The sequence below is a fragment of the Ranitomeya imitator genome, chromosome 2 (assembly GCF_032444005.1).
Source record: "Ranitomeya imitator isolate aRanImi1 chromosome 2, aRanImi1.pri, whole genome shotgun sequence".
Taxonomy (NCBI): Eukaryota; Metazoa; Chordata; class Amphibia; order Anura; family Dendrobatidae; genus Ranitomeya; species Ranitomeya imitator.
The window spans coordinates 396,203,417-396,227,593 of record NC_091283.1 but is presented as its reverse complement, the minus strand read 5'-3'; the positions used below and the strand labels follow the sequence as shown (position 1 = coordinate 396,227,593).

Genomic DNA, 24,177 nt, shown 5'->3' with positions numbered 1-24,177 from the left:
AACACCCTTGAAAAAAATTACTTGGCTGTTGCATCACACGGAACACGTTCACCCTGGTGATCTAGTGGTGGTGTCTGAAGAGACGTGGAGGATGGCCTCCGAAAAAATGTTTTCCCAGTTTAACCCCTTAACGACAGCCAATACGCCTTTTAACGGCAGTAGTTAAGGGTACTTAAAGCAAAGCACCATTAATTAAAAAGTGTATAGTGCCCCCCAGAGTCGGATTTTATCTGGGGTCTCGGTTGCCGGGGGTAACCGAGACCCCAGAGAACATGATTCAGGTCGGTTTTTACCAACCCCTGGGTTGCGATCGCCGGAAATTAACCGTTTATCGGCGACCGCAAAAAAAAAACCAAAACTCGATTTGCCATTTAATTTCTCTATCTTCCGATGTGATAGCACATCAGAGGACAGAGAAATAGCGTCCCTGATCCACCCCCGGTACCTCCCGGTGTTCTTGGGCCCTCGTGATTCCTCCCCATGGTCGCCGCCATCTTCTTCCGGTAAAAAAATGGCGGGCGCATGCGCAGTGTGCCCACCTTCTGGCACCCAGCAAACCTTGTGGCATTCAATGTCTCTGTCCTCTGATGCGATTGCACTTGAGGGGACAGAGAAATAGGGTCCCCGATTCCCCCCTATACTTACCAGTGTCTCCCGGTGTCCCTGGGCCCTCCTGCTTCCCCTCACGGTAAGAAAATGGCGGGTGCATGCGCAGTACCCCCGCTATGATCTGCTGGCCGACAACTAGAGGAAGATTTTTCCTCTTGTTTCATTTTGGTCACTGTGATAGACCCCATCACAGTGATCAAAATAAAAAAAATAGTAAATAACCCCCCCCCCCCTTTATCACCTCCTTAGTTAGGAAAAAATAATAAAATAAAAAAATGTATTTATTTCCATTTTCCAATTAGGGTTACAGTTGGGCTAAAGTTAAGGTTAGGGTTGGGGCTAAAGTTAGGGTTCGGGTTGGGGCTGAAGTTAGAGTTACGGTTAGGGCTAGGGTTGGGGCTAAAGTTAGGGTTAGAGTTGGGATTAGGGTTGAGATTAGGGTTAGGGTTGAGATTAGGGTTAGGGCTGGGATTAGCGTTGGCATTAGGGTTAGGTCTGGGATTAGGGTTATGGTTAGGTTTGGGATTAGGGTTATGGTTAGGGTTGGGATTAGGGCTAGGGGTGTATTGGGGTTGGGATTAGGGTTAGGTTTGAGGTTAGGGTTGAGATTAGGGTTAGGGGTGTGTTGGGCTTAGGGTTTTGATTAGGGTTTGGATTAGGGTTGAGATTAGGGTTAGGGTTGAGATTAGGGTTAGGGCTGGGATTAGGGTTGGCGTTATGGTTAGGTTTGGGATTAGGGTTATGGTTAGGGTTGGGATTAGGGCTAGGGGTGTATTGGGGTTGGGATTAGGGTTAGGTTTGAGGTTAGGGTTGGGATTAGGGTTAGGGGTGTATTGGGGTTAGGGTTAGAGTTAGAATTGGGGGATTTCCACTGTTTAGGTACATCAGGGGGTCTCCAAACGCGACATGGCTCCACCATAGATTCCAGCCAATTTTGCGTTCAAAAAATCAAATGGTGCTCCCTCCCTTTTGAGCTCGGCCGTGCACCCAAACAGTGGTCCCCCCCCCCCACATATCGGGCATCAGCGTACTCAGGACAAATTGGACAACAACTTTTGGGGTCCAGTTTCTCCTGTTACCCTTACGAAAATAAAAAAAACATTGGGGGCTAAAAAATCATTTTTGTGGGAAAAACAATTTTTCACAGCTCTGCGTCAAACTCTGTGAAGCACTTGGGTATTCAAAATGCTCACCACACATCTAGATAAGTTCCTTGGGGGGTCTAGTTTCCCAAATGGGGTCACTTGTGGGGGATTTCTACTGTTTAGGTACATCAGGGGCTCTGCAAATGCAACATGAAGCCCGCAGACCATTCCATCAAGTCTGCATTTTAAAACGTCATTACTTCCCTTCCGAGCCCCGATGTGTGCCCAAACAGTGGTCCCCAACATATGGGGTATCAGTATACTGAGGACAAACTGGGCAACAACGTTTGGGGTCCAATTTCTCCTGTTACCCTTGTGAAAATAAAAAATTGCGGGCTAAAAAATCATTTTTATTGAAAAAAAAAATATTTTTTATTTTCATGACTCTGCATTATAAACTTCTGTGAAGCACTTGGATGTTCAAAGTGCACACTACACATCTAGATAAGTTCCTTGGGGGGTCTAGTTTCCAATATGGGGTGACTTGTGGGGAGTTTCTACTGTTTAGGTACATCAGGGGCTCTGCAAACGCAACATAATGCACGCAGATTATTCTATCAAAGTCTGCATTCCAAAACGGTGCTCCTTCCCTTCCGAGCTCTGCCATGTGCACAAACGGTGGTTCCCCCGACATATGGGGTATCAGTGTACTTAGGATAAGTAAAAATTTAGGGATGAAAAGATCATTTTTGTGGAAAAAATATGATTTTTTATTTTCATGGCTCTACGTTATAAACTTCTGTGAAGCACTTGGGGGTTCATAGTGCTCACCACACATCTAGACAAGCTCCCTGAGGGTCTAGTTTCCTAAATGGGGTCACTTGTGAGGGGGATTTCTACTGCTTAGGTACATCAGGAGCTCTGCAAATGTAACATGACGTCCGAAGTCCATTCCATCAAAGTCTGCATTTTAAAACGTCACTACTTCCCTTCCAAGCTCCACTGTGTGCCCAAACAGTGGTCCCCCCCCCACATATGGGGTATCAGCGTACTCATATGGGGTCCAGTTTCTCCTGTTACCCTTGTGAAAATAAAAAATTGCGGGCCAAAAAATCATTTTTGAGGAAATAATAAATTTCTGTGAAGCACTTGGGGGTTTAAAGTGCTCACCACACATCTAGATAAGTAAAACTAAAAGTTAGGCCACCGCGCTACCTATCTCCTAGATAGTACATATAATGAACTAGAAAGTACCCACAAAAGGGTTAACATAAAGCACTTACTGAGTGGTTAAAATGTCAGGACTTGGACTGCGGAAGCTTGATGGAGCGCTGAAGTGATGAAGACAGACGCTCCTCCGTGAGTCCGAGGTAAGTCCGAGGTCCGGAGGTCCGGACGGCAGCGTGAAGCGACAGGCCCGGGGGGAGCGTCCTCCCTATTGGCGCCTGGCTGCCACGCGCACGCCAAGAAAGTAGACAAGCGGCGTCCTGGCCAGGGGCGCCGCTACACTGCGACGGGGAATAGGGAGGCGTGGTCTGGGTGACGTCACCCGGAGCTACAAGAAAATGGAGCAGGAGACAAGTGCCGAACAGGTGCCGTACTTGCGCTCTGGCTTGATCCAGGTAATTCATTGCTCCTAAAGGTGTCATCCGTATCATCAATTAGAGATAGTGGGGCATAATAGTTGGAGGTGGAAGCAATAGGAGACTCTTGTAGTTCTAATGGTGGCCCTGAATGTTCGTGGGTACTAAAATCAAATGATACGTTGGCTGCTTCTGAATTAACAGACGGTCTAATATTAACCTGATTCCTATTACCAATGGAAACGGGTGTATACTGGGTGGAATTTGTGTTAGTATAAGTTGAAAAAATTTCCGAACGATCTAGCGTATTGTGTGTTGGAGTTTCATTGTATTCATCTAGGACTACGAGGTCCATAGAAGCTTGATGTATACTAGCAGAAGGCGAATGCGTATCTTGGCAGTACGCCATATTATCAGAGAGTGCATTAGGCACCCTACATAAAACTAATGTCACGCACCGAATCTAGGTGGATTTTTATGCTGGATAGCCTAGCCCCTAAGGGTCTTAATCATGAATTGGAGCTTTATGCTTTTAAATAGTTATCTACTTAAGTATGACTTTTTATCAGTATTCTTGCTTTTTTTTCCTCTTCCCCCTCCCCCTCCCCTTTTTTAACAAATTATATATAAAAATTCCCCCCTTTTTCTTTTATATATTTTTATAATAATTGTCTCTTTCAAATATAGATTTCTTAATGTATTTTTTAAAGTATTTATTTAACAATAAAATTTTTTTTTTTTTTTTTTTTTTTTAACATTAGTACATAGTAACATAGATCACCTATTACTCTGAGGTATGCCATCAGGTCCATGGACTTATAAGTCTACAGCCTCTTCCTGTAGCCTAGCGACACTCTCATGCACATACATGTATTTAGTTTTTTGTATAGTGGGCGGCGCTTTTATATCCTATATAGAGCAGCAGACAGCCAGGAACCTCTAGCCCTGACGAAGAAGGTCCGGTGACCTTCGAAACGCGTAGGCAATAGAGGCCCTGTTCGGCACTTGTCTCCTGCTCCATTTTCTTGTAGCTCCGGGTGACGTCACCCACACCACGCCTCCCTATTCCCCGTCGCAGTGTAGCGGCGCCCCTGGCCAGGACGCCGCTTGTCTACTTTCTTGGCGTGCGCGTGGCAGCCAGGCGCCAATAGGGAGGACGCTCCCCCCGGGCCTGTCGCTTCACGCTGCCGTCCGGACCTCCGTACCTCGGACTTACCTCGGACTCACGGAGGAGCGTCTGTCTTCATCACTTCAGCGCTCCATCAAGCTTCCGCAGTCCAAGTCCTGGCATTTTAACCACTCAGTAAGTGCTTTATGTTAACCCTTTTGTGGGTACTTTCTAGTTCATTATATGTACTATCTAGGAGATAGGTAGCGCGGTGGCCTAACTTTTAGTTTTACTCCTCTGCATATACATGACAGGCTTGGCGCAGTAGCCGTCTAGGCACCTGCAGCTTCCCTTTACTCCTACACCCACTATCATTCGGAGCGCCGGTGTATTTATTATATTATTACATCTAGATAAGTGCCTTAAGGGGTCTAGTTTCCAAAATGGTGTCACTTGTGGGGGGTTTCCACTGTTTAGGCACATCAGGGGCTCTTCAAACCCAACATGGTGTCCGATCTCAATTCCAGCCAATTCTGCGTTGAAAAAGTCAAACGGTGCTCCTTCTCTTCCAAACTCTGCTGTGCACTCAAGCAGTGGTTTACCCCCACGTATGGGGTATCGGTGTACTCAGAACAAATTGCACAACGTCTTTGGTCATCTAATTTCTCCTGTTACCATTGTGAAAATAAAAATTTGGGGGCGAAAAGATCATTTTTGTGGAAAAAATATGATTTTTCATTTTCACGGCTCTACGTTATAAACTTCCGTGAAGCATTTGGGGGTTCAAAGTGCTCACCACACATCTAGATAAGTTCCTTAAGGGGTCTAGTTTCCAAAATGGTGTCACTTGTGGGGGGTTTCTACTGGTTAGGCACATCAGGGGCTCTCTAAACACAACATTGCGTCCAATCTCAATTCCAGCTAATTCTGCATTGAAAAAGTCAAACGGCACTCCTTCTCTTCCAAGTGTTGCCGTGCCCCCAAACAGTGGTTTACCCTCACATATGGGGTATCAGCATATTCAGGAGAAATTGCACAACAAATGTTGTGGTTCATTTTCTCTTTTTACACTTGTGAAAATAAAAAAAAATTGGTTCTGAAGTAAAATGTTTGTAAAAAAAAAAGTTACCGTATATACTCGAGTATAAGCCGACCCAAGTATAAGCCGACCCCCCTAATTTTGCCACAAAAAACTGGGAAAACTTATTGACTCGAGTATAAGCCTAGGGTGGAAAATGCAGCAGCTACCGGTGATTTTCAAAAATAAAAATAGATGCTCCATACCGTTCATTATTGCCCCATAGATGCTCCATATAAAACTGTGCCATATATAATGCTCTATACCGTTCATTATGGCCCCATAGATGCTCCATATAAAGCTGCCATATATAATGCTCTGCACCGTTCATTATGGCCCCATAGATGCTCCATATAAAGCTGTGCCATATATAATGCTCTGCACCGTTCATTATGGCCCCATAGATGCTCCATGTAACGGGGTCTACTGTGCTGTAGTACCTCTTTCAGCACCCCCCGTGTTTCAGGAGGTCCATTCTGCTTTTGCTGGATTCTGAATGAAGGACGCTGGCTAGGATTTCTTGATTACATGGGAGCATATAAAAGCTGACTGCTACTCCAGGTATTTCCAGTCTAAAGAACCCACTTTATTTACAACACACAGAATATATAACACAGATACACAGGGCAGGCCAATAGAAAAAACAGGCCAGACATACATTACAATAGCCGCAGGGGGCCGGAGCCTGCTGGTATTTACTATGGGAATTACAAAGGTGGGGGAGGACAGAAGGGGGATATCGTGTCCTCTCTGCCCAGGGATGCAGCCTGTGGACTGATGCATTTCACATGGAACCTATTATACATAATATATATATATATATATATAGCACTAGATTGTGGCCCGATTCTAACGCATCGGGTATTCTAGAATATGCATGTCCCCGTAGTATATGGACAATGATGATTCCAGAATTCGCGGCAGACTGTATCCGTTGCTGATTGATCGAGGCAACCTTTATGACATCATCGTCGCCATGGCAACCATTATGACATCATTGTCGCTGTGCCCGTTGCTGATTGGTCGAGGCCTGGCGGCCGAGGCAACCTTCATGACATCATCATCGCCATGGCAACCATTATGACATCTACGTCGATACTGTGCCCATTGCTGATTGGTCGAGGCCTGGCGACCTCGACCAATCAGAGACGCGGGATGTCTACGTCCTTTATGACATCATCATCGCTGTGCCCGTCGCTGATTGGTCGAGGCAATATGCATCAGGTATTCTAGAATATGCATGTCCCCTTAGTATATGGACAATGATGATTCCAGAATTCGCGGCAGACTGTGTCCGTCGCTGATTGATCGAGGCAACCTTTATGACATCATCGTCACCATGGCAACCATTATAACATCATCGTCACTGTGCCCGTTGCTGATTGGTCGAGGCCTGGCGGCCTCGACCAATCAGAGATGCGGGATGTCTACGTCCTTTATGACATCATCGTCGCTGTGCCCGTCGCTGATTGGTCGAGGCCTGGTGGCCTCGACCAATCAGAGACGCGGGATTTCTACGTCGATACTGTGCCCGTCGCTGATTGGTCGAGGCCTGGCGGCATCGACCAATCAGGGACGTGGAATTTCCAGGACAGACAGACAGACAGACAGACGGAAAAACCCTTAGACAATTATATATATAGATAACATATTCTTGGTGCTGGGGGTTCTGTAAAACGGCTCCCCTTTTCAGCGATGCGATCGGCATACACAGTCTGATCCTTAACGGATCGGTTTGGGGATGACCAAAGTTTATGGGGTTGGTACAAGTTCCGTTTGTCGACTTAGTCCATCGGCATTACCGTTTTGTTTGCCGGGTCTGTAGTGGATGGTGAAGTCCAGAGGTTGTAGGGCTAAACTCCACCGCAGTAATCTGGCGTTGTCTCCGGAGACCCGATTAAGCCAGATTAGGGGATTATGTTCCGTTAGGAGAGAAAACTGTCATCCATACAAATATGGTTGTAACTTTTTGAGTGCCCATACTATTGCCAGGCACTCCTTCTCGATGGCCGCATAGCTCACTTCACGGGGCAGTAGTTTCCGACTCAGGTAAGCTACCGGGTGTTCTTGGCCGTCCGGCCCGACTTGGCTTAGTACTGCCCCCAATCCAAACATAGAAGCGTCTGTGTGAACAAGGAAACGTTTAGTTGGATCCGGTGCGGTCAATACATGGGTATTGGTGAGGCCGTCCTTTAGCTGGCGGAAGGCTTCCTCACACTCTGGGGTCCAGGTTACCTGGCGGCGTTGGTTCTTACGGGTCAGATCAGTGAGGGGCTGGGCCACGCTGCTGTAATTGGGAACGAATTTCCTGTAATACCCCGCTGTCCCTAGAAACGCCATGACCTGGGTTTTTGTGCGTGGGGTGGGCCATTTGGCTATGGCCTCAATCTTGGCTGGTTCTGGTCTCTGTTTCCCACTTCCCACCCAATGCCCTAAATACTGAACCTCTGCTTTGCCCACGTGACACTTGTTTGGGTTCAGGGTGATTCCGGCCTTGTGGATCCTGTCTAATACTGTCTCTAGGTGATTTAGATGCTCTTCCTATGTCGCGCTGTAGATGGCGATGTCATCCAGGTAGGCACAAGCATAGTCCTGGAGACCATCCAGAAGCCAGTCAGCCAGCCTCTGGAAGGCCGCCGGGGCAGTCTTCATCCCGAATGGCATAACTCGAAACTGGAATAAGCCAAACGGGGTGACAAATGCCAACTTGGGAATAGCATCAGGACTAAGGGGAATCTGCCAGTAGCCTTTGCATAGATCGATGGTGGTCAAATACTTTGCCCCTGCCAGCCGGTCTAACAAGTCATCCACACGCGGCATGGGATACGCATCCGTCACTGTTTTCTCATTGAGCTTACGATAGTCTACACAAAACCATGTAGTCCCATCCTTCTTGGGCACCAACACTACAGGGGATGCCCAGGGACTATCTGACTCTTCAATGACCCCTAAACGCAACATCTCTTGTCGCATCCCTTCTCGTACAGACTCAGGGACGCGGAAGGTGGGTTGTCGCAGGGGGGTCTGATCCTGGGTCTCAACCTTGTGTTGTGCCAGGTGAGTGTCCCCGGGTTTCCCCGAAAACATCCTCTGTCGCTGCCTCAACAACTCCTCCGCCTGCTGTCTCTCCCGGGGACCTAAGTCTTCACCCCAGTGTACCTGGTCCCATTTTTTAGACTGAGTCCTCTCCCCTAAGACATCAGGCAAGGGAAGTCCGGCTAAATCCTCTACTTCAGGTGCACAGATGGCCACTACCTCTTCAGGGCACTCCCGATAGGGCTTCAGCATATTCACGTGGAACATGCGGATAACCCTGGGGTCGTCACAATCGGCGACATTATAGGTGGTGTTGGCTATTTTCCCCACTAACTGGTAGGGTCCCTGCCAAGCAGCTTGGAACTTGTTCTGTCTAGTGGGCTCTAACACCAGGACGTTCTGCCCTATTTCCAAGGTGCGCTCTCTGGCCCTCCGATCGTACCATACGCGCTGGCGCCACTGGGCCATCTGCATGTTCCCACGTACAGCCTGGGTCAGCTCCTGTAGGCGGTCCCGGAATTCCATCACATAGGGTACAATAGGAACCCCTTCTATGATGCCCTCCCCTTCCCAGTGTTCTAGCACTAAGTGGATTCTTGGGGCACCTCTCGATAGGCAAATAGGAGGTGAGGCAAGAATTTCTCCCAGTCCCTGTAGGTCCTGGTAAAAGTCCCAATGAGTTGTTTTAAAGTCCCGTTAAAGCGTTCACACAACCCATTGGTTTGCGAGTGGTACGGGGCGCTTTCAATGGACTTTACGCCGCACAGCTTCCACAGTTGGTTGGTCATCTCTGCTGTAAACTGGGTACCCTGGTCTGAGATAATCTCCCGGCGGAAATCCAACCCGTGAGAAAACCTGGAGCAGGGCAGCCGCCACCGTCTCTGCCAGTATGTTAGGTAGCGCAACCGCCTCTGGATACCATGTGGCATAATCTACCACTGTCAATATATACCTTTTCCCTGACGGACTGGGTTTGGCTAACGGCCCTATCAGATCGACCGCTACTCGGCTAAATGGTTCCTCCACAGTGGGGAGGGGGCGTAATTTGGCCTTGCATCGATCTCCCCTCTTGCCAATGCGCTGGCAACTGTCACAGGTCTGGCAGTATTGACGGACATCATAGGTTACCCCCGGCCAAAAGAAGTTTTGTGTCAGACGATGCCTGGTGCGACTGACGCCGAAGTGCCCGGCCAAGGGTATGTCATGAGAGATTCGCAGTAACTCCTGCCTATACTTCTTGGGAACTACCAGCTGTCGTTTTATAGTGGAGCTCGTCCCTGTGTGGTGCTGTGATCCGGTAGAGGAGTCCCTGCTTCCATATAAACTGTTCCCCTTCCAGTACCCCTCTCCCCTCCTGTGCCTTCCCACGATATCCCTCCAATGAAGTATCCTCAAATAACTCCCTCTTAAATTCATCTGGGGTGGCCCAAGAAATGTGTCTGGCTATGGGAATACGTGTAGGGCTGGGATGTCTTACCTGGGCCTCCTCTGAGTGTGATTCCGCCTCCGCAGCTCGAGCTTGTCTCCGGGTGGTCACAGGATATGTCTCAGCCAGAGGGGCAACCGAGAAGGCAGACAACATGGGCCCCAAGTCATTTCCCAGCAAAACGTCTTCAGGCAAATCCTCCATCAAGCCGACCTCAACAAGGCCATCCCCAACTCCCCAGTTCAGGTGAATCCGGGTAGTGGGCAGTCGATGTATGGCTCCCCCTGCTACATGGACTGCCACTGTCCGGTCCGTCTTCTCTTGGTCCCGGACGAGATGAGGCTTCACAAGGGTCAAAGTTGCTCTGGAATCTTAGTCCCTGCATGCTTTTCCCATTAACCCACACGACCTGTCGATGCTGCTGTCGATTATCTGCCCGGGCTGCCTGCACGGGGTCTACTTCATGCAGCACTTCCTCCATGTCTTCCACCCCTTGGTTAGTTGTAGCCCCCAATGCCGGGTCAGCTTCGCTTTGGTAGCAGTGTACAGCGGCCCGGCGGAAGGTAGCTGTTCCCACCTTTGGCCACTGGGTATGCTGGGTCCGGTTGGGACATTGTCTTTGGAGGTGGCACAGCTGACGGCAGGTGTGGCATCGCGCCCCAGGGGAACTGTGGTTTCTAGCTGGTTCCCCTACAATCTTCGGTGGTTTGGGGCCCTGCAGGTCCATGGGCGGACCCCTAGTGTCCATCTTTGATCCGGACAACTGAGGCCTCCTGGCATCATGATTTTCATCGGCCAGACGAGCGGCTTCCTCAAGAGTCATTGGCCGCCTGTCCTGAAGCCATTCCTGTGTCTCGGGGTTTAGTCCATTAAAGAATCGTTCTAACAAGAAGAGCTGGAGGACGTCCTCCTTAGTGGTTGCTTGGCTCCCTTGTACCCACTGTAGCAGTGACCGCCGTAATTTACAGGCCCATTCAGCGTGGGTATTGGTTACTCGTTTTATAAGTCCGCGGAACTTTTGGCGGTATGCCTCTGGTGTCAGCGCATACCGGGCCAAGATCACTTCTTTGATCCGCTCATAGTCCATACAGTCCTCATCAGGTACCGTGCGATAGGCGCCTGTCAGCTTGCTGGCCAGAATTTGAACCCGTTCCTCCGGCTTCACTTGATGAAGGGCACACTGCCGCTCAAAGTCCTGCATAAAGCCATCAATGTCTTCCTCTGCCTCCCCCAACTGTCGGAAGGCATTATACTGGATCTTTTTGTGGCTTACTGTTGAAGGTACCTGGTCGGAGGCCAGAGCTCCCCCTTGCTCGCTGACTCTCCTCTCTCCACTCTGCCATCTCCATCTTGGCCAGCTCCACTTTGGTCCGCTCTGCCATCTCCATCTTGGCTAGCTCTATCCTGGTCCGCTCGGCCATCTTTTCCTTCAGATCAGTACGCACATCAGCCATCACCTCTCGTATGATCTCTACTGCAGGGTTTGGGCTATAGAACGCCAGTCTGTTCTTTACCTCCCTCTGGAATTCAATCTCCTCCACGTTCACATTGGGGGGCGCTGCACTGTCGTGTTCCATGATGACTGCTATCAAATCCGCTTTTGTTTTGTTGCTGGCGATTAATCCTCGGGCTTCCACCAGATCTTTTAGTGTAGTCCTCTTTAACTTCTGGTAGTTGTCTTCCATTCATTCCTTTCCTCCTGTAGAAGGGGTATCACATCCCGCTGTCTTCCACCAGTGTAACGGGGTCTACTGTGCTGTAGTACCTCTTTCAGCACCCCCCGTGTTTCAGGAGGTCCATTCTGCTTTTGCTGGATTCTGAATGAAGGACGCTGGCTAGGATTTCTTGATTACATGGGAGCATATAAAAGCTGACTGCTACTCCAGGTATTTCCAGTCTAAAGAACCCACTTTATTTACAACACACAGAATATATTACACAGATACACAGGGCAGGCCAATAGAAAAAACAGGCCAGACATACATTACAATAGCCGCAGGGGGCCGGAGCCTGCTGGTATTTACTATGGGAATTACAAAGGTGGGGGAGGACAGAAGGGGGATATCGTGTCCTCTCTGCCCAGGGATGCAGCCTGTGGACTGATGCATTTCACATGGAACCTATTATACATAATATATATATAGCATAACATATTCTTGGTGCTGGGGGTTCTGTAACACTCCATATAAAGCTGTGCCATATATAATGCTCTGCACCGTTCATTATGGCCCCATAGATGCTCCATATAAAGCTGTGCCATATATAATGCTCTGCACCGTTCATTATGGCCCCATAGATGCTCCATATAAAGCTGTGCCATATATAATGCTCTGCACCGTTCATTATGGCCCCATATAAAGCTGTGCCATATATAATGCTCTGCACCGTTCATTATGGCCCCATATAAAGCTTTGCCATATATAATGCTCTGCACCGTTCATTATGGCCCCATAGATGCTCCATAGAAAGCTGTGCCATATATAATGCTCTGCACCTTCATTATGGCCCCATAGATGCTCCATAGAAAGCTGTGCCATATATAATGCTCTGCACCGTTGATTATTGCCCCATAGATGCTCCATAGAAAGTCGTGCAATATATAATGCTGCTGCTGCAATAACAAAAAAAAAAATCACATACTCGCCTCTCTTCGCTCAGGACGCCGGCGCTTTCAATATTTATCTGCTCCTCGTGCGGCTCCGTCTCCAGCACTGACGCTCAGCAGAGGGCGCGCACTGACGCTGGAGGAGCAGGTAAATATCGCGCAGCGCTCTCCTCCTCGTATACTTACCTGCTCCTGGCGCAGTCCCTGCTTCTTCCACCACTGCATCTTCTTCCTGTATTGGGCGGTCACAGTTACCGCTCATTGCAGTCATGAATATGCGGCTCCACCTCTATGGGAGGTGGAGCCGCATATTCATGACTGTAATGAGCGTTACCATGTGACCACTCAATACAGGAAGAAGATGCAGCGCTGGAAGAAGCAGGGACTGCAGGGACCGCGGCGGGAGTAGATAAGTATAACTAGACAGCCCCCGCTCCCCCTCCCTTGTCGACCCCCGGGTATGACTCGAGTATAAGCAGAGAGGGGGACTTTCAGCCCAAAAAAATGGGCTGAAAATCTCGGCTTATACTCGAGTATATACGGTAAATGTTTTTTCCTTCCACATTGCTTCACTTCCTGTGAAGCACGTAAAGGGTTAATACCCTTGAGGGGTGTAGTTTTTAGAATGGTGTCACTTATGGGTATTTTCTGTCATGAACACCCTTCAAAAAGAGCCTTTAAATGTGAGATGGTCCCTAAAAAAAATGGTTTTGTAAATTTTTTTTATAAAAATGAGAAATCGAAGGTCAACTTTTCACCCTTATAACTTCCTAACAAAAAAAAAAATTTGTTTCCAAAATTGTGCTGATGTAAAGTAGACATGTGGGAAATGTTATTTATTAACTATTTTGCGTGACATATATCTCTGATTTAAGAGCATAAAAATTCTAAGTTTGAAAATTGCAAAATTTTAAAAATTTTCTCCATATTTCAGTTTTTTTCACAAATAAACGCAAGTTATATCAAAGAAATTTTATCACTAACATGAAGTACAATATGTCACGAAAAAACAGTCTCAGAATCAGCCGAATCAGTTAAAGCGTTCCAGAGTTATAACCTCATAAAGTGACAGTGGTTAGAATTGTAAAAATTAGCTTGGTTATTAAGTACCAAATTGGCTCTGTCACTAAGGGGTTAAAGGAGCGGGTCTCTTATACTTGTAATGCCAATACACTAGAGGCTGCCAAACATTTCCCCCTGGGGGTTACACCTCAACATACTGTGTAAACATTTTTGGAATAGGCATCATAAACACCCTTGAAAAAAATTACTTGGCTGTTGCACCACGGACCACATTCACCCTGGTGATCTAGTGGTGGTGTCGGAAGAGACGTTGATACTGTCCTCCTATAAATCTTTTCCCAGTTTAAAGCAGCGGGTCTCCTATACTTGTAATGCCATACACTAAGTGTATGGGCTACTAAACATTTCCCCCTGGGAGGGTACACCTCAACATACTGTGTAAACATTTTTGGAACGGGCATCATAAACACCCTTGAAAAAAATAACTTGGCTGTTGCATCATGGAACACGTTCACCCTGGCCTGTCTTTTTTGTGTTTAAATACGGGACGGGAAGAAAAACATTAGACTTGAACAAAGAAGACCCAGGAAAACATACTCAGATGGGAGGTAAGAACATTTCTAAAGCAATCCACAGCGAGGAGATTGGAACAAAACAAAATCCTCTAAACTGCATGCTCGCAAACGCCAGAAGCCTGACAAACAAGATGGAAGAACTAGAAGCAGAAATATCTACAGGTAACTTTGACATAGTGGGAATAACCGAGACATGGTTAGATGAAAGCTATGACTGGGCAGTTAACTTACAGGGTTACAGTCTGTTTAGAAAGGATCGTAAAAATCGGAGAGGAGGAGGGGTTTGTCTCTATGTAAAGTCTTGTCTAAAGTCCACTTTAAGGGAGGATATTAGCGAAGGAAATGAGGATGTCGAGTCCATATGGGTCGAAATTCATGGAGGGAAAAATGGTAACAAAATTCTCATTGGGGTCTGTTACAAACCCCCAAATATAACAGAAACCATGGAAAGTCTACTTCTAAAGCAGATAGATGAAGCTGCAACCCATAATGAGGTCCTGGTTATGGGGGACTTTAACTACCCGGATATTAACTGGGAAAGTGAAACCTGTGAAACCCATAAAGGCAACAGGTTTCTGCTAATAACCAAGAAAAATTATATTTCACAATTGGTGCAGAATCCAAGCAGAGGAGCAGCACTTTTATACCTAATACTATCTAATAGACCTGACAGAATAACAAATCTGCAGGTGGTTGGGCATCTAGGAAATAGCGACCACAATATTGTACAGTTTCACCTGTCTTTCACTAGGGGCACTTGTCAGGGAGTCACAAAAACACTGAACTTTAGGAAGGCAAAGTTTGACCAGCTTAGAGATGCCCTTAATCTGGTAGACTGGGACAATATCCTCAGAAATAAGAATACAGATAATAAATGGGAAATGTTTAAGAACATCCTAAATAGGCAGTGTAAGCGGTTTATACCTTGTGGGAATAAAAGGACTAGAAATAGGAAAAACCCAATGTGGCTAAACAAAGAAGTAAGACAGGCAATTAACAGTAAAAAGAAAGCATTTGCACTACTAAAGCAGGATGGCACCATTGAAGCTCTAAAAAACTATAAGGAGAAAAATACTTTATCTAAAAAACTAATTAAAGCTGCCAAAAAGGAAACAGAGAAGCACATTGCTAAGGAGAGTAAAACTAATCCCAAACTGTTCTTCAACTATATCAATAGTAAAAGAATAAAAACTGAAAATGTAGGCCCCTTAAAAAATAGTGAGGAAAGAATGGTTGTAGATGACGAGGAAAAAGCTAACATATTAAACACCTTCTTCTCCACGGTATTCACGGTGGAAAATGAAATGCTAGGTGAAATCCCAAGAAACAATGAAAACCCTATATTAAGGGTCACCAATCTAACCCAAGAAGAGGTGCGAAATCGGCTAAATAAGATTAAAATAGATAAATCTCCGGGTCCGGATGGCATACACCCATGAGTACTAAGGGATCTAAGTAATGTAATAGATAAACCATTATTTCTTATTTTTAGGGACTCTATAGCGACAGGATCTGTTCCGCAGGACTGGCGCATAGCAAATGTGGTGCCAATATTCAAAAAGGGCTCTAAAAGTGAACCTGGAAATTATAGGCCAGTAAGTCTAACCTCTATTGTTGGTAAAATATTTGAAGGGTTTCTGAGGGATGTTATTCTGGATTATCTCAATGAGAATAACTGTTTAACTCCATATCAGCATGGGTTTATGAGAAATCGCTCCTGTCAAACCAATCTAATCAGTTTTTATGAAGAGGTAAGCTATAGGCTGGACCACGGTGAGTCATTGGACGTGGTATATCTCGATTTTTCCAAAGCGTTTGATACCGTGCCGCACAAGAGGTTGGTACACAAAATGAGAATGCTTGGTCTGGGGGAAAATGTGTGTAAATGGGTTAGTAACTGGCTTAGTGATAGAAAGCAGAGGGTGGTTATAAATGGTATAGTCTCTAACTGGGTCGCTGTGACCAGTGGGGTACCGCAGGAGTCAGTATTGGGACCTGTTCTCTTCAACATATTCATTAATGATCTGGTAGAAGGTTTACACAGTAAAATATCGATATTTGCAGATGATACAAAACTATGTAAAGCAGTTAATACAAGAGAAGATAGTATTCTGCTACAGATGGATCTGGATAAGTTGGAAACTTGGGCTGAAAGGTGGCAGATGAGGTTTAACAATGATAAATGTAAGGTTATACACATGGGAAGAAGGAATCAATATCACCATTACACACTGAATGGGAAACCACTGGGTAAATCTGACAGGGAGAAGGACTTGGGGATCCTAGTTAATGATAAACTTACCTGGAGCAGCCAGTGCCAGGCAGCAGCTGCCAAGGCAAACAGGATCATGGGGTGCATTAAAAGAGGTCTGGATACACATGATGAGAGCATTATACTGCCTCTGTACAAATCCCTAGTTAGACCGCACATTGAGTACTGTGTCCAGTTTTGGGCACCGGTGCTCATGAAGGATATAATGGAACTAGAGAGAGTACAAAGGAGGGCAACAAAATTAATAAAGGGGATGGGAGAACTACAATACCCAGATAGATTAGCGAAATTAGGATTATTTAGTCTAGAAAAAAGACGACTGAGGGGCGATCTAATAACCATGTATAAGTATATAAGGGGAGAATACAAATATCTCGCTGAGGATCTGTTTATACCAAGGAAGGTGACGGGCACAAGGGGGCATTCTTTGCGTCTGGAGGAGAGAAGGTTTTTCCACCAACATAGAAGAGGATTCTTTACTGTTAGGGCAGTGAGAATCTGGAATTGCTTGCCTGAGGAGGTGGTGATGGCGCACTCAGTCGAGGGGTTCAAGAGAGGCCTGGATGTCTTCCTGGAGCAGAACAATATTGTATCATACAATTATTAGGTTCTGTAGAAGGACGTAGATCTGGGGATTTATTATGATGGAATATAGGCTGAACTGGATGGACAAATGTCTTTTTTCGGCCTTACTAACTATGTTACTATGTTACTAAAATAGTGTATAGACTAGGGTAACACACCGCAAAAACAGTTGAATATAGGCCTCAAATGCCACAATTTGTAGGAGAGAGATAAATGAGGCGTCTGACGGAGATACCACACTGTTCAATATGTGGCCTGTATTTTTTGCTTTTTAACTCAAAATAGTGTATAGAACGAGGGTAACGGACAGCAAAAACAGTGGAATGGAGGCCTCAAATGCCACAATTTGTAGCCCACATATAGTTGAGACGTATGACGGAGATTATTATTTATTTATATAGCACCATCGATTCCATGGTGCTGTACATGAGACGGGGTTACATACAAATTTCAGATATCACTTATAGTAAGCAAACTAACAATCTCAGACTGATATATTGGGGCAAGGAACCTGCCCTTGCGGGCTTACATTCTACAGGATGGTGGGGATGGAGACAATAGGTGGAGGGTTGTAGAAACACCGGTGTTGGTGAGGCGGTAGCTTCAGTAGTGGTGAGGAGGCAGCGGGGTCAGTGCAGGCTGTAGGCTTTCCTGAAGAGGTTGGTTTTCAGGTTCCGTCTGAAGGATCTGAATGTGGTTGATAGTCAGATGTGTTGGGGCAAAGAATTCCAGAGGATGAGGGATATTCTGGAGAAGTCTTGGAGGCGGTTGGGTGAGGAGCGGATAAGTGTGGAGGAGAGAAGGAGGTCTCCACACTGTTCAATATGTGGCCTGTCCTTTTTGTATTTTAATGCAAAATATTGTACAGAACTAGGGTAACAGACAGCCAAAACAGTTTAGTGGTGGTCTCAAATACAGATAGATGAGGCGTCTGACGGAGATAACCCACTTTCAAATATCTGGCCTGTACTTTTTTTTTGCCCAGCTAAATTGTGTTAAAGAATAGGCTAAGACACAAGAAAAATTCTATGGAGGTCTGAAATGGCACAATTTTGAGCTCAATGATTTGTGATCCATGTGGTGGACAAAACCCAGTAAAATATCTGCCCTGTAGCTAAATATTTTTGGGGCAGCAAAAAGAAATTATATAAGACACTCCAAAAAATTTTTACAGTACCACAAAACTGGAAGAATTTTCTGAGCACTCAGATGTGATGACTGGGATGGGCAAACCCGTTTAAAATAGCTGGATATTCACACTGTACTATGAAAGATTTGGCTGTATTCTGCAGTGTCAACAAGCAAATGGAGGAAAAAAGGTGGCTCTGGATTGCTTTAAAATAAAATAATCAGGATTAAGATGCAAAAAAAAATATTCATGGCCACTGATACCTGGGGCTATGTACAGTCATGGACAAAAATTTTGAGAATGAGACAAATATTAATTTTTCCAAAGTCTACTGCTTCATTTTTTCTAATGGCATTTTGCATATACTCCTGAATGTCAGAGTGATCAGCTTAACAGCAATTACTGTACTTGCAAAGTCAATATTTGCCCAGAAAATGAACTTTAACCCCCAAAACACATTTCAACATGATTGCAGTTCTGCCTTAAAAGGAGCAGCTAACATCGTTTTAGTGATTGATCCATTAACACAGGTGTCGGTGTTGATTAGGACAGGGCTGGCGATCAATCAGTCATGATTAACTAAGAATGACATCACTGGACACTTTAAAAGGAGGCTGGTGCTTGGTATCATTGTTTCTCTTCAGTTAACCATGGTTATCTCTAAAGAAACACGTGCAGCCATCATTGCACTGCACAAAAATGGCCTAACAGGGAAGAGTATCGCAGCTACAAAGATTGCACCTCAGTCAACAATCTATCGCATCATCAAGAACTTCAAGGAGAGAGCTTCCATTGTTGTCAAAAAGGCTCCAGGGCGCCCAAGAAAGACCAGCAAGCGCCAGGACCGTATCTTAAAACTGTTTCAGCTGCGGGATCGGGCTACCAGCAGTGCCGAGCTTGCTCAGGAATGGCAGCAGGCTGGTGTGAGTGCTTCTGCACGCACTGTGAGGCGGAGACTCTTTGAGCAAGCCCTGGTTTCAAGGAGGGCAGCAAAGAAGCCACTTCTCTCCAGAAAAAACATCAGGGACCAACTGATATTCTGCAAAAGGTACAGGGAGTGGACTGCTGAGGACTGGGGCAAAGTCATTTTCTCTGATGAATCCCCTTTTCAATTGTTTGGAACATCTGGAAAACAGCTTATTCGGAGAAGAAGACGTGAGCGATTTATCATCTGAACTCAGAGTAACAGTCTTCTGCTCAGCGTCCAGCCTAATGAAAATATAGAATTTTTCTTTCTGCACTTTGTTTAGGTCATTAACCCCATGCTGACAACCAGCGTACACTTATGGATGCCGGAAGTGCTCAGGAGCTTAGCCCACGTCATACACAGTGGATGTTGAATCTCACACAGCTGTATAAACGTAAAAATAAAAAAGTTATGCGTTTCAGAAAAAGTTAACTGATTTCTTCAACATTTATAATTCTTTTAAAAGCACTAAAATATAAGTTTAGTATAGCCATAATCGTATTGAACTTAAAAACCATATCTACCACTCACGGAAATCTGTAAAAAAAAAAAAATAATAAAATTTTTTTTCTTACCATTTTTCCATTCTTGGAATTTTGTTTCCAGCTTTCCAACACATTGTATGGTAAAGTGAAAATAATTACCGTATTATGGTAAAGTTATACAAAACTGTAACTCATCCAACGTTGACAGAAAGGCTCAAATGTATTGGCAGACTACAGAAAATTTATTAGATAAATTTATCCTCGGCTTTATGTACAGGATTTAAAGCTCAAGCATAAAAAGAAAATTACCAAATTTTGAATTTGTTTGGTCAATTCATACTACAATTCCTACTTGCTTTTGTGAATTGTATGGCCAGCTGTTTTCACAGACAATGATTTCTGGAAGTATTCCTGAGCCCAAACAGTGATTTGCACAACTGAATCATATCTGTTTTTAATGTAGTACCACCATAGCATCTCTATATCATGACAATCCCAATATTGATGGTCGGCCTTGTTATGTACTGTAGATACTGAAATATTCAAAGTCTTTGCAATTGCACATTGAGGAAAATTTTTCTGAAATTATTCTACAATTTGTAGATGCAAATGCCCCTCTAGCATGATCTTTTTATATACAATCATGTGACTTGTTGAATATTGGCCCTCAAGCTGTTTTTCATTAGTAGCACTTACTTTTCCTGCCTTTTGTTAAACCTGTCACAACTTTTTTGAGAAGAATTCCTGGCATCAATTTCCCCAAAAATGTTTCAATAAAATGAAGAAATGTCTATCAACTTTTGATATGTGTTTTATGTTGTGTTATGAAGAAAATATGACTTTGAGATTTCCAAATCATTGCATTCTTGGTTTCTTTACATTTTACACAGGGTCCCAATGTTTTTGGAATTTGTTTTACTCAAGATCTTTCATTGCAGCCAATGTCTTACTCAGTTTAAAATTTAATTTTGCTACTCTACAAATTATAAAATTATATAGACACTTTAATAAATAAATGTTATAAAATGTCTATTAGAATTAGTATGCCTAAAGGACACTGTTATTGAGTAATATCAATGGTTTCATTTTTTACAGATGACTGTTCCAGGTGCTCAAAGAAACATATGATATTTTCAGATGTTAAAGCAGATGATCGTAGTATCACACCAGATACATATGGAGAGCATGCCATTATCCAAGAAATACCTCTAGCCTTTCACAGCATAGATGTATCATCTAATCCCTTTCAACAGGTTCCTTCTCCTGATTTATCGCAGACTTTAACACAAAATAAAAATAACCAAAGGGATGGTAAACCTAAAAGAGAAAACACAAGAAAGAAGCCGCTGTCATGTTCAGAATGTGGTAAACGTTTTACAGACAAATCAACTCTTGTTACACATCAGAGAATTCACACAGGGGAGAAACCATTTTCATGCTCAGAATGTGGAAAATGTTTTAATCAGAAAACAAATCTTGTTACCCATCAAAAAATTCACACAGGGGAGAAGTTATTTTCATGTTCAGAATGTGGGAAATGTTGTTCTCGTAAATCTGATCTTGCTAAACATGAAAGAACTCACACAGGGAAGAAGTCATTTTCATGTTCAGAATGTGGAAAATGTTTTAATCAAAATTCACAACTTGTTACACATCAGAGAATTCACACAGGGCAGAAGCCATTTTTATGTTTCGAATGTGGGAAATGTTTTAATCAGAAAACAAATCTTCTTACACATCTGAGAATTCACACAGGGGAGAAGCCATTTTCATGTTCAGAATGTGGGAAATGTTTTGCAGACAAATCAACTCTTGTTAGACATCAAAGAATTCACACCGGAGAGAAGTTATTTTCATGTCCAGAATGCGGGAAATGCTGTTCTCAGAAATCTGATCTTGCTAAACATCAGAAAACTCACACAGGAGAGAAGCAATTTTTATGCCCAGTGTGTGGGAAATGTTTTTATCAGAAAACAAATCTCGTTGCACATATGAGAATTCACACAGGGGAAAATGCATTTTTATGTACAGAATGTGGGAAATATTTTCCAAAGAAATCAAATCTTGATACGCATCAGAGAGTTCACACAGGAGAGAAGCCATTTTCATGTTCCCAGTGTGGGAAACATTTTACAGTGAAATCAAATCTTGTTAAACATCAGAGAAGTCACACAGGGGAGAAGCCATTTTCATGTTCCCAATGTGGCAAATATCTTACATCTAAGTCAAATCTTCTTAGACATCAGGTTATTCACAAGGGAGAAAAAGCATTTTCTTGTTTAGAATGTGGGAAATGTTTCAACCAAAAATCTATTTTTGTTGCACACGAGAGTATTCACATAGGGAAGTAGAGAATTATTTTCTTTTTTTATTATTATTATTGACAAATCAAGGTACAGATATCAGTTAAGCCATGTGCACACGTTCAGTATTTGGTTTTTTCACCTCAGTATTTGTAAGCCAAAACCAGGAGTGGAACAATCAGAGGAAAAGTATAATAGAAACATGCCAACATTTTTCACCCACTCCTGGTTTTGGCTTACAAATACTGAGGTAAAAAACTCACCAAATACTCAGTATGTGCATGTGGACTTACAGTGAAAGTAAAGCATTATGTCATAGATGTTGAATGGAAAGCAACTTAAAGCATTAATTGATGATTCAGCAATATAAGAAATGATCAATAAGCATTTGTCATAAAAAGCAAAGAGAATCGAAATACAGTAAGTCACCCATACACTAAATGAGCAACTTGATTGAGACATAGTTATTGTTTTTGGCTGCAATTTTCTTGAATGTGTACTGCCTGTTCCTCAGAATGATTCTTAATGTGGTTTTCAGATTCAGAAAGTCCGTTTCTAAGCTGCAGTTTGTTTTAAATAAAAAACTATCAAAGTACCTCAGTCTAGCGATGAGTCTCTGCCACTGCTCTATTATCTGCAAATTGTCTTCTGAGCAAAATTGCCAAAAGGGATCATTCAAGCATCTATTTTTTACGTACGAGTGCTCTCCATGGCTTTCACGGACAGCACTTGTACCTACAGTCATGGCCAGAAGTTTTGAGAATGACACCAAAATTATATTTTCACATGATCTGCTGCCCTCTGGTTTTTATTAGAAAGTCAATATTTGCAGTGTTGACCCTTCTTCTTCAAGACCTCTGCAATTCTCCCTGGCATGCTCTCAATCAACTTCTGGACCAAATCCTGACTGATAGCAGTCCATTCTTGCATAATCAATGCTTGCATTTTGCCAGAATTTGTTGGTTTTTGTTTGTCCACCCGTCTCTTGATGATTGACCACAAGTTCTCAATGGGATTAAGATCTGGGGAGTTTCCAAGCCATGGACCCAAAATCTCTATGTTTTGTTCCATGAGCCATTTAGTTATCACCTTTGCTTTATTGCAAGGTGCTCCATCATGCTGGAAAAGGCATTGTTGGGCGCCAAACTGCTCTTGGACGGTTGGGAGAAGTTGCTTTTGGAGGACATTCTGGTACCATTCTTTATTCATGGCTGTGTTTTTAGGCAAGACTGTGAGTGAGCCGATTCCCTTGGCTGAGAAGCAACACCACAGATGAATGGTTTCAGGATGCTTTACAGTTGGCATGAGACAAGACTGGTGGGAGCGCTCACCTCTTCTTCTCCGAATAAGCTGTTTTCCAGATGTCCCAAACAATTGAAAAGGGGATTCATCAGAGAAAATGACTTTGCCCCAGTCCTCAGCAGTCCACTCCCTGTACCTTTTGCAGAATATCAGTCAGTCCCTAATGTTTTTTCTGGAGAGAAGTGGCTTCTTTGCTGCCCTCCTTGAAACCAGGCCTTGCTCAAAGAGTCTCCGCCTCACAGTGCGTGCAGAAGCACTCACACCAGCCTGCTGCCATTCCTGAGCAAGCTCGGCACTGCTGGTAGTCCGATCCCGCAGCTGAAACAGTTTTAAGATACGGTCTTGGCCCTTGCTGGTCTTTCTTGGGCGCCCTGGAGCCTTTTTGACAACAATGGAAGCTCTCTCCTTGAAGTTCTTGATGATGCGATAGATTGTTGACTGAGGTGCAATCTTTGTAGCTGCGATACTCTTCCCTGTTCGGCCATTTTTGTGCAGTGCAATGATGGCTGCACGTGTTTCTTTAGAGATAACCATGGTTAACTGAAGAGAAACAATGATACCAAGCACCAGCCTCCTTTTAAAGTGTCCAGTGATGTCATTCTTACTGACTGATCATGACTGATCACCAGCCCTGTCCTCATCAACACCCACACCTGTGTTAATGGATCAATCACTAAAACGATGTCAGCTGCTCCTTTTAAGGCAGGACTGCAATGATGTTGAAATGTGTTTTGGGGGTTAAAGTTCATTTTCTGGGCAAATATTGACTTTGCAAGTACAGTAATTGCTGTTAAGCTGATCACTCTGACATTCAGGAGTATATGCAAATTGCCATTAGAAAAAATGAAGCAGTAGACTTTGGAAAAATTAATATTTGTCTCATTCTCAAAACTTTTGGCCATGACTGTACAATAGTGAATGGGGCTACTCACATGACCATGATTTTTTATGGCCCAAGCAGTTAGCACAAAATTGAGGACACATGTTTGATACTGATTTGATTGTT

General features: G+C 44.3%; 1 protein-coding gene across 2 annotated transcripts in view; it reads left to right on the top strand.

The window, feature by feature from the left end:
• Window positions 1–22,464, top strand: part of LOC138667013 (gastrula zinc finger protein XlCGF26.1-like) — a 38,607-nt gene extending 16,143 nt beyond the window's left edge. For both annotated transcript variants that reach the window (XM_069755244.1, XM_069755243.1), the window contains exon 7: window positions 20,662–22,464. In XM_069755244.1, the coding sequence (XP_069611345.1) occupies window positions 20,662–21,917 (1,256 nt within the window). In that variant the 3' untranslated portion in view covers window positions 21,918–22,464. The remainder of the gene's footprint in view (window positions 1–20,661) is intronic.
• The last annotated feature ends 1,713 nt before the right edge of the window (window positions 22,465–24,177 follow it).